The sequence below is a fragment of the Toxorhynchites rutilus genome, chromosome 2, assembly GCF_029784135.1.
Source record: "Toxorhynchites rutilus septentrionalis strain SRP chromosome 2, ASM2978413v1, whole genome shotgun sequence".
In the NCBI taxonomy this organism is placed as follows: Eukaryota; Metazoa; Arthropoda; class Insecta; order Diptera; family Culicidae; genus Toxorhynchites; species Toxorhynchites rutilus.
Genome location: NC_073745.1, coordinates 202,114,737 through 202,126,422, shown reverse-complemented (window position 1 = coordinate 202,126,422; position 11,686 = coordinate 202,114,737). Strand labels below are relative to the sequence as shown.

General features: G+C 39.3%; 1 protein-coding gene and 2 long non-coding RNA genes across 3 annotated transcripts in view; 2 read left to right on the top strand and 1 right to left on the bottom strand.

Annotated features, from left to right (window-relative positions):
* The first annotated feature begins 510 nt into the window (after nucleotides 1–510).
* On the top strand, nucleotides 511–4,008 carry LOC129771691 (uncharacterized). Its single transcript, XR_008742453.1, has 3 exons — nucleotides 511–605; nucleotides 665–1,101; nucleotides 1,158–4,008. It is a non-coding gene; the product is annotated as an uncharacterized LOC129771691 (long non-coding RNA).
* On the bottom strand, nucleotides 3,706–4,438 carry LOC129771692 (uncharacterized). Its single transcript, XR_008742454.1, has 2 exons — nucleotides 4,184–4,438; nucleotides 3,706–4,124 (listed from the first exon to the last, which is right to left on the bottom strand). It is a non-coding gene; the product is annotated as an uncharacterized LOC129771692 (long non-coding RNA).
* Nucleotides 4,439–8,849: 4,411 nt separating this feature from the next.
* Nucleotides 8,850–11,686, top strand: part of LOC129771689 (GTPase-GDP dissociation stimulator vimar) — a 32,826-nt gene continuing 29,989 nt past the window's right edge. Inside the window, exon 1 of the mRNA XM_055775608.1 lies at nucleotides 8,850–8,899. Coding sequence (XP_055631583.1) covers nucleotides 8,866–8,899 — 34 coding nt within the window. The 5' untranslated portion in view covers nucleotides 8,850–8,865. The remainder of the gene's footprint in view (nucleotides 8,900–11,686) is intronic.

Here is an 11,686-nt window from a genome sequence, read left to right as displayed (position 1 = left end):
GACAAACCCCACAATCCAATCGACGAAAAAAACATCGACCTAACAACGACCGTAACGCTGTTACCTATTCACGATGACGACGATTAGGTATCGACATCTGGATACGGCATTAGTTTGTATGAGGCAAACTATTCTCTATCATATTAGTCGGCCCGAATCAGTTTATATTTGCTAAAATTTGTATGAAATTTTTTTCTTGGTATATTTTTTTCTACTTAAAGTACGTTGTCATGACCCTAATTTGAATTATTTTCTATAGACGTTCAGATATTCTCAAAAAAACTTGTCATTATAATATAAAATTATCTCAAAACTTTTTTTTATGATGTTTTTTCACCACTTGCAGGCAATGGTGATTTTCACTTACATAGAGTACTAATTTGATTAAGGAAAAATCATGTTCATTCATAATTTTCATTTTAAAAGTGTATTCATTCCTTCTGCAAATCCATACTGTCATGCCTATTCCCCAATATCGCCAACGCGGATGGTTCGTTAGGCGAAAATACTGAATAATTAAACAAACCAAATGGCATCACTGGTGGTTCTTTTTTCAACTCCGCTAAACTGTCATCTCAAACAAAAACAATTGGATCATACAACTGGTGAGTATGAAATATATTTCGGCTTTTTAATTATTAATTATTTTATCTTGTCTTATCAGCTATGAATACATTCGACTCGTTTGCTTCCATCAATCGGTAAGTGAGAAAGATGATTTCTCTCATCACCACAGTGCGGATTTCCACTTCTATCACAGCAGCCAACAACATCCGTTTTCCTGCAGCAGTAACCTCCAACCCCTGTTGGCAATGCCGGAGGACAGCATTAACAGCAGCAGCAGCAGAATTTGACCATGGTATGGTATTGCGAAGAACTTTCCCCATTAGAGGTTCCGTGCTTCGCGCACATTCAAAAATCCTCTTCAGACACGAAAACTTAACGACAAGGAGGTATTTATCAACTTGCTCAGCTGAATTACCACCCAGAGGAACCCGAATGCACTGATTCCGTTGTATAGTAGAATGAAAATAGGCGAGGTAAGCGAACGTAATCGCATGATATTTTAATGTTCGCATTTTTATCCGGATCATACAACTGGTGAGTAGGGAATTCATTTCTGCTTTTCACTTACTAATCATTTTATTTTGTTTCAGCTATGAATACATCCGACTCAATCAATCGGCGAATGAGAAAGATGATTTCCCTCATCTCCACATTGCTTATTTCCACTTCTGTCACACCAGCCAACAGCATCAGCTTTCCCGCAGCAGTATCCTTTAAATCCAGGGTGCTATTCCGGGGAACAGCATCAACAGCAACAGCAGCAGGACCTGGCCATCGATAGTATTTCGAGCAATTTTCCCCATCGGAGATCCCGTGCTTCACGCACATTGAAGAATCCTCCTCAGCCACATATCTGTGTCATCAAGGGCAGGTATTCATCAATGTACTCAGTCGGATTTGAATCGTCAATCCAGACAACCCGGATGCACCGATTCCATTATATACATTATTTTGACGTAGGACTACGTCTAACCGGAAGATATAGGGGGTGAAATGAGAATCTAGGCACTGAACAAGTAGGAAAAAATGCAAGATTTGGAACGCTTATAACTCGAGCATTTCTCAATAGATCGCAAAGGTTTTTGCATCGATTGATAGGAAATATATCTACGCATCTATCATAACGAATAACATTTCATTTTTCTTGAGATAAATAATTGAATAATTGTGAAATATCAAGCATTGTCCAAATGCACTATGTGCCCATTTTTGATTGGTCCATTTTGTGCTCCTCAAATCGTACCGACCAAAACGGGCAACCAGAGCAGCAGCGAAATAGAATGAAGCACGATTGGAAAGGAAAAAGAAAAAAATGAACGAAACATTGGTCGCAGTCTCACACATGCGTAATTCCCGAGCTAACCAGTCAGTTTAAAAATCTCCGCTCCGCTGCCGTAACGATCATTCTCATCCAAACCGTACACCACATCGTTTCGCATCACATCACATCAACAAACCAACACAAGCAGCCATGGTTGGATATGGCAAAGGAGGAAAAGTGAAGGGAAAGGCGTGTTGGTCTGGAGTTCCCCGCAAGGGTAGCTAGGCCGAGCGCGTTAGTACCAGTGCACCAGTCCACCTAGCCACCGTTATATAGTTTCGGCCGCCGAAATGATCGAGTTGGGTGGCAAAATTGCTCGCGACGATAAGAAAACCGGCATTCAGAACAGACCACATTCGGTTCGGTGGACATCAAGACAACAACAGGCAGTTGTAGCGAGTGGCGAGTGGCGAGTAGCAAACGCAATCGCAAAACGGCAGCAGGTAGAAAAAGGAAAAAATTTGTTTATACAGACTGCTTTGGTGGCAAAAACAGCTACCGTAAAACACGGCGCTTTTCAGGGCTATTAAACCTATTAAAGAAGAGTTATTAAAAGTTATTCACAATACCAATGCATTCTAAAGTGACATAATATGACATATAATATGAACTGATTTATTTTGTTTATGCTTGTTTTTGAACTTATTGGAGGTTGGGGTCTTTTAAATTGATCATTCAGTTTTCACAAACCCATGCATGGTTCCTGAATTGAAAGTGGCTTCAAATTACAACACATTGTATGCAGGATGGCATTCACGAATTTTCTCGGTAGCAAGAACTGCTTTCTTTGGTTGATAACTGATGTTGAAAATTGACTGACGTTACATCTGCATTGTATAGAAACATAACTAAGGAGCAACATGATGAGCTATGTATTTCCTGCTGCTCTGTTCTTATTTTAAAGGACTTTATTCCGAAGGTCATCCGTCCCTATATTTACTGTTGGTTTTTCAGAACGCTTATAGCTCATCTGTTTCTCGACAGATCTTAAAGTTCGTCTCCAAATCCTCAGTTCTTTTTCATTTTTATTTACATTGTTTGTGGAGACTACAAATCTTACAATTCATTCGTCTCCGAAACCACAGTTTAAGGTACGGTAATGTGAAATTTATGATAGTGAATGAGCTGAGGACCACTATGCATTCCTTATCATAGCCATCATTTTGATTTTATGATATGTGCATACGCCAAAGGATGCCCGAAGTTGAACATTCAATAAGTAAAAATATCAAGAAGCAACTATAAGATAGTGAGAAAAAATTGAGAAAGTTTTAAAAAAACGCAAAAACACAACACCAAAAGTTCTTTTCAGAACCCCCAACATGTTCATAAAGAGTGAACAATAAACTAATCCATTTTTCATTTAGATAGGTAGGTATTCACCGAGGAGAAGAAAATAAAACAATATATTTAGCAAAAGCTGTCCCCTTTATATAGTCCTACGTCACTCCGGTTATGTCCCTGACATTACCCACCTGTCTTTTTTTATTATACATGGATTTTTATTATTTTTTTTCAATAAAATGATTAAAATCGATCAATGTATTTCCTTTTCATTTTCAATAACAAACCAATACAAACAACCCACATTCCGTTTTGCCTGCCAAGATCGGGTCGATGAAATGTCAACAATCGACCTCAAATGCTGCCACCTTGCAATCGAGTTCTCGACCTTTCATATGCATTCATCGAACAACTTGACGCCACTTTTTCGCCAACATGTGCAAGGCGTCGACCTGCTTGCAGCGCTGCTTCCAGCACTGCTTGCTGCTTGTTTGTATTGGTTTGTTATTGAAAATGAAAAGGAAATACATAGATCGATTTTAATCATTTTATTGAAAACATAATAATAAAAAACCATGTATAATAAACATAAGGTATATAATGGAATCGGTGCATCCGGGTTGTCTGGATTGACGATTCAAATCCGACTGAGTACATTGATGAATACCTCCTTGCCCTTGATGACACAGATATGTGGCTGAGGAGGATTCTTCAATGTGCGTGAAGCACGGGATCTCCGATGGGGAAAATTGCTCGAAATACTGTCGATGACCAGGTCCTGCTGCTGTTGCTGTTGATGCTGTTCCCCGGAATAGCACCCTGGACTTAAAGGATACTGCTGCGGGAAAGCTGATGCTGTTGGCTGGTGTGACAGAAGTGGAAATAAGCAATGTGGTGATGAGGGAAATCATCTTTCTCACTCGCCGATTGATTAAGTCGAATGTATTCATAGCTGATAAGACAAGATAAAATAATTAATAATTAAAAAGCCGAAATATATTTCATACTCACCAGTTGTATGATCCATTTGTTTTTGTTTGAGATGACAGTTTAGCGGAGTGGAAAAAAGAACCACCAGTGATGCCATTTGGTTTGTTTAATTATTCAGTATTTTCGACTAACGAACTATCCGCGTTGACGATATTGGGGAATAGGCATGACAGTATGGATTTGCAGAACGAATGAATACACTTTTAAAATGAAAATTATGAATGAACATGATTTTTCCTTAATCAAATTAGTACTCTATGTAAGTGAAAATCACCATTGCCTGTAAGTGGTGAAAAAACGTCATAAAAAATATGTTTTGAGATAATTTTATATTATAATGACAAGTTTTTTTGAGAATATCTGAACGTCTATAGAAAATAATTCAAATTAGGGTCATGACAACGTACTTTAAGTAGGAAAAATTATGCCAAGAAAAAAATTTCATACCAATTTTGGCAATTATAAACTGATTCGGGCCGACTAATATGATAGAGAATAGTTTGCCTCATACAAACTAATGCCGTATCCAGATGTCGATACCTCATCGTCGTCATCGTGAATAGGTAACATCGTTACGGTCGTTGTTAGGTCGATGTTTTTTTCGTCGATTGGATTGTGGGAAGCAGCAAGCAGTGCTGGACGCCTTGCACATGTTGGCGAAAAAGTGGCGTCAAGTTGTTCGATGAATGCATATGAAAGGTCGATAACTCGATTGCAAGGTGGCAGCATTTGAGGTCGATTGTTGACATTTCATCGACCCGATCTTGGCAGGCAAAACGGAATGTGGGACGCTTTGGCAAAATCTATTAAAAGCAAGATATATATATACTATAGTCACACCATTTTTATCCACTGTTTTGACGTAGGACTACGTCTTTCATTTCTATACTGGGGTGTAAGTTCAAAGTTTCGAAAACGAAAGCGTTACGCCTAAGAACGAGATTTTGAGCGTTAATAGATCCTAAACAACTAAACGAAATGGTATGATAAGCACTTCATTCGAAGGATAAAATGTCTATGCGTTATATGCTTGTTACTTTTTGATCCAAAAACTTGTTTCAATAGCCCTGAAATTGCTTTCAAAACAGGCTATTGAAGTCATACCAATCGGTATACAAGCGAGTGTCGCTCGGAAATCCACTCAGTTATGATTACGCAACGATTGAGGTACGATCGCTGGAATGAATGGAAGTTTCCCTAACACAGACTGCAAAATAATGGAGCCTTGGGAAATCGGCATGGCAAAATAGATGCAAGCAGCGGATACTTTTGTACCCGCTTGTGTTTCTGCAAATCGAAATGTTTCCCTAACACAGATTTCAAAACCATGAAGCTAGGGGAAATCGGCATTGCAAAATAGATGCAGAAAGCGGATACTTTTGTACTCGCTTGCGTTTCTGCAAATTGGAATGTTTCCCTAACACAGACTTCAAAACCATGGAGTCTGGGGAAATCGGCATGGCATAATAGATACAAGCAGCGGGTACTTTTATATTTGCTTGCGTTTCTGCAAATCGAGATGTTTCCCTAACACAGATTTCAAAACAATAAAATCTGGGGAAATCGGCATGGCAAGATAGATACAAGCAGCGGGTATTTTTGTACTCGCTTGTGTTTTTGCGAATTGGAATGTTTCCCTAACACAGACTTCAAAACAATTGAGCCTGGGGAAATTGGCATTGCAATTTAGATGCAAGCAGCGGATACACGGGTACTAATGCATCGCTTTGGCACGGTTATTCAAGACTGCATTGGAAGATATCATGTCGCCAGCTCACTTAACTTCTACGCATATCGTTTGATATAATCTTGATAACTATTTGCTGCGATAACGTTTTCCCAATACAGATTGGGATTTGTTTGCAGTTGAATTCGTTTCATTCATTCACTAATTTAATCAATACACATAAATGATAGCTCTGCGCAGCGACGACATCGTACCCAATAAGGAACATTCGGGTGCGATTATAACTAATTGGAGAAACACAAACGTTTACTAAGCCAATGGCAGTCCTACGTCAACCTCGCGGTTATATCATAGGAATAACCCATCCATAGTTTTTGCTATATCGTCGTGTACTTTCATTAGAGCAGTCTCAGTACTGTGTTGACTACTAAGCCCAGATTGAAAACGATGAAGGAAATTCATTCTATTTACATATGAAGATATATGTGTAAGATAATTGTATTTCTTGAAATTTGGCAACACTGTTTTAATTGCAAAACATATGAAAAATGAATACATAAGCCAGTGTAGTGATCCCCGATTTTTGAAATTAATCCTTTTCAGCAGTTTGTTATTCGATACGATTAATCGCCCCAAATAATCGATTAATCAATTAATCGCCCCAAATAATCGATTAATCTCTCCAAATAATCGATTAATCGTCACACTGAGAGAAATAATTAGTTAGACTAATATTTCTCTCTCTGGAGGCGATCTGGCGTAGTGGTAACATCCATACCTCTCACGCAGAGATCACGAGTTCAATCCTCACTCCCGACATTCTTCCAAAAATGGAAGTAAAAGTGACGAACCAGCCGAAATGTGTTAAAAGTCACTATAATAAAGAAAAAAAAACTATTATTTCTCATTTGTTAGAAAGCCACCTGGAATCAAAAAAGTGTTCATTCCGCCTGAAAATCAATTATTACTGCAGCGGCCGTAGGTTTTTGACGAAGGACTACATCTTTCATTTCTATACTGGGGTATAAAATGAAAGTTTCGAAAACGGATGCGTTACGCCGGAGACCGAGATTTTGAGCGTTAATAGCTCCTAAACAACCGAACGAAATGGTATAATAAACACTTCATTCGAAAATAAAATATCTACGCGAAATATACTTGTTACTTTTTCATCAAAAACTTGTTTTAATAGTCCTAAAATTGCTTTCAAAACAAGCTATTGAAATCACCAATCGGTATATAAGCGAGCGCCGCTCGGAAATCCACTCAGTTTTAATTGAACAGCGATTGGAGCATGTTGTCAATGTTGTGGTGAAGCTAACTTCGTTTATCATGAAAGCGCTGATGAACGGTATCACCAATAGCCTGTTTGTGCATCTTAGGCCAGAAGGGAATCTATCAGGAGGAGAGTGATGCCACAAACGGTTCCGCTTGAGACATCGGAGCAGCCACCACACACACACATACACGCGCGGAACTATTTTCGTTTGGTTGCCATCCAGCTTCGAGAAGATTCCGGAAAGATGTTATCGTTGCTGAAAAATAATCTGCCAGTACCCTTGAAAATGAAAATTACAGTCAAGCGAAAGAGTTTATTATGTTTTCTATCCATATAATACTGCGACCAAATACATTTGGTTTTGTGATCAATCAAGCGCGATCAACGTAAGACCTGAGCTGCTCACAAGGGTTCAACTCTTTCTTTCTGTGTTTCTCTGTACGATTCATTTCCCGCTTCGCAACAATCATAACAACCTCATCAGATTGCTGAGTAATTGAACTAACAGGATGAAGGAAATAAATTAGTATTGATGAATCTCGATGTAATAATTATCTTCGAAGTTTATTTTCAGCGCTTTTTCACACCATAACACACCGAAAATGATTGATTCTCATCAAATTTCAGCTACTAGTGTGACAACGATCGGAAGGCCTACCATTCTACAATATAATATCATATTATTTAATGAACCAATTCTTTCAACAGACCCTTTGCAGTATTTGGTAGTAGTAAAAGAAGTAATAGTAACAGCAATAGTGATAATAGCATTAATAGTAATAGTAATAGTAATAGTAAAAGTAATAATAATAGTAATAATAATTATATGTACCGCTATATTATTAGTAAGAACAAGCTAGGCCAGTAACACCGGCTGAGTGTATCCTATGGCTTTCCTTCCATACTAACACAGTCCTAAATTCCCGAGACATTTATGAGAGGTCGTAGAGTTCTCTGCATCTCTCTTAAGTAAATGTCGAACTAACGTTCCTTCCCTTTCCTTAGCAGTTGCAAGAACGTGGCCAGGACAATTCTTAACTGTTGGAGAAAGCTTGCCTTCATCTAAGAGATATTACTAATCATCAGCAACGGATGGAGGCTAGCTTTTAACTAAATAGTTCTGAATTCGTACCACCTACGATATTGTGCGACTTGCTCAATGCTAATGCTAATCAAGCGCGATCAACGTAAGACCACGCCTTTCGGCAATTTATTAGAGGTGCAACGAATCTTAAGAAGGAATTCCCACTCTACGCGCACTAGCAAACGATGTTTACTCAACAATTTCGCAAACGAGAAATGGGTGTTGTGAGAAAGGATGAGCGAACGCAAAAATTATGTAGACTGATTTGATGCAACAGATATTTTGTCTATTGGAAATGGAATACAAATCATATCACATACAAGCAATGTATTAATTTATTCATTCATTCAGAATTGATTCAGATGCAACTAAAAACAAATGATCACTAAATCAACGATAGTCCTACGTCACCCTTGCGGTTATACCACAGATATAACCTACTTCCTGTTTTTTCTCTCTGGATTTGAATCGATTAAACGACGTAAATTATTCGTTCGATTCGATTATTGGTTGCGCAGTATTGGTTCGATTAATAATCGGTTTCTTTATGAAATATTCGATTAATCGATTAATCGAACGATTATCGGGGAACACTAAGCCAGTGTAACTGTGACTGCTGAGCGATGTAGATCGTTTAAAATAAAGTTCTCTGTATGCCTTTGCGGTTTTTTAATTTTTCGGAATCTGGTACTTATTACATGATGTTAGAAATAAAAGCTCGTAAAAAAAACCCATAGCGAGGATAATAAAGTTGTTGGATCGTGGATATTAACACGAGAAAGTCTCCAATCGGCGTAAGCGATCAGAAACAGGGTGGCGTCACTCAAATGTGAAGCGCGGAGTGAACGCCCAGAACAAAAGGAAAAAATCACCATTTTGTGTGTGCGTGTCGTCAGTAGACGGGAAGGTTCGAGAATTCTACGAACGAAAGTGTCTAAAAAAACGTTGTCGCTTGAGAAGCGTAAAAAGTGCATCGCTAAAGATGGATCGATTGCCATTGCTGTTGGATTGTTCTAATTTGGCTAAGAATTGGCGGAAATGGAAACAACAGCTGAATATTTATCTAATTGCGACCAACAAACATACCGAGCCCGAGCGAAACAAAATTGCCTTGGAGGAGGAGTTGCTGCTGGAGGAGCCGCTGCGTCGGAAGGATTTGACAATGCTGGTGGTGTTGTTGAAGAGGGAAACCACGAGTAGGGCAAACGCCGCGTACCATTGCGCAGGTTATTGAGGCATTCGACGCATACTGTTTGCCTCGTAAAACCCCCGCCATGGAAGCTTTCAAATTCAATATGATCATACTCAACAGCGCAAAAAAAAAAATATGATCATACACAACGAGAAACGGTCATTGGTCACTAACGTGCCTAGAGGAACTTCGCCGTCTCAACGTAGTATTACTTGCGTCATTTTTATTAGTACTTAGTTGAGATTTCTATGCCAAATAACACGCCTTGAATGCATTCTGAGTGGCAAGCTCTAGAATACGCGTGATCACAGTGCATGTCGGAGGAAATTTCTTTGACGAAAAATTCCCCCGACCAGAACGGGAATCGAACCCGAACACCCGGCATGTTAGTTATGACGCTAACCACTCGGCCACGGGAGCACAAATATAAATATATTAGGCTGTCAAAAAAGTCCTGCGGTATTTTTTTTGAATTTTCATTTGTTCATAAAATTAGTTACAATCATCTGTTTTAAGTCAAATATGCGCCGTTTTGTTCGATGACTTGTTCCCAACGAGATGCCAACTTCATAATACCCCTGTTATAGAAGCTCGCTTCCTTATTGGCAAAATACTCGGATAGCCAATTTTCACAGGCCTCTTTTGTGGCTAACTTCTGACTACCTAGCTCGTTCGCCATGGACAAAAACAGGTGGTAGTCACTTGGTGCAAGGTCCGGACTATACGGCGGATGCAAAAGAACCTCCCATCCGAGCTCCCGGAGCTTCTGGCGCGTCACCAAAGAAGTGTGTTGCCTGGCGTTGTCCTGATGGAAGACAATGCGTCCTCTGTTTATCAAAGATGGCCTCTTCTTCATGAGTGCTACCTTCAAGCGGTCCAGTTGTTGGCAGTACAGGTCCGAATTGAGCGTTTGGCCATAGGGAAGCAGCTCATAATAGATTATTCCTTGACAATCCCACCAAACACACAGCAGAACCTTCCTGGTCGTTAATGAGGGCTTGGCCACCGTCTGAGCCGCTTCAGCGGGCTTCAACCACGACCGTTTGCGTTTCACGTTGTCGTAAGTGACCCACTTTTCATCGCCAGTCACCATCCGCTTCAGAAACGGGTCGATTTTGTTGCGATTCAGCAGCGATTCACATGCGTCGATACGGTCAAAGATGTTTTTTTTGCGTCAACGTGTGTGGCACCCATACATCGAGCTTCTTTGTGAATCCAAGCTTCTTCAAATGGTTAATAACGGTTTGATGACTTATCCCCAGCTCTTGGCCGATGCTACGGCTGCTACTATGCCGGTCTTTCTCGGCTAATTCAGCGATTTTGTCGCAATTTTCGACGACAGGCCTTCCGGAGCGTGGCGCATCTTCGACGACCTCTACACCAGAACGAAAATCTTGAAACCATCGTTGTGCGGCCTAATATGACAGCCTAATATGTCAATTCTCCGCAGAGCATTCAGGAAATCGGTTGTTCGGTTGGTTGTTCTTTCTGGCTGAATGTATTCTGAATTTCAACATAGTCAACCGCTTTTTTGGCGAAACTAAACGGCGACTAAGGATATCTGCACACGAATGTTCATTATAGTTTATTTCTTCACGAGATCAGCATTCCAGGGCGAAAAGCACAAAGCCTACATGAGAACATACTTCTCCTAATCCGGCTATACAATCGCAATGTGCAGTTTGCGCTGTTCCTGTAGAACTTTTTAAATAATCAATCTGCTTCCATTGATATGAATCATAATCATAAAAAAAATTTCTCCGGCTTTGACGCTAAACGTGAATATTTATATGTAAAGACACATATGTTCTCATGTTATTAATATAGAGTAGCGCTTAATATATGGTAACTATTTTATTAATATAAAATGGCTCAAATATTGTCGATCCATATAAATCCTTTGGAGTGATTTCTTTTGCCTGCCCAACAGATTACTAATACATATGCACGCTGCATGTGCCCTATTGTACATGTAAACAACCCAGCACAAGGATAACATGTCTTCATTTTGTAAACAGTTGAATGGTGAGATCGTTTTTATCGGTGAACTTGGTAAATGGGAAGCCCTTAACGTAACGTTTTCATTATATGCATTATGTAAATTAGAATAAAGTTATATAATTCATCTAACAAAACGAAAATAATAATTTAACAAATCAATATTTATTTTAATTCGATGAGTTCGATTGTGAAGACATTTATGAAAATCGTGTGGCAACCACCATTTGCGTTCACTCGCGGCAAAACACTCCACACACAGTTTCGCCACATTGAAATCGCGT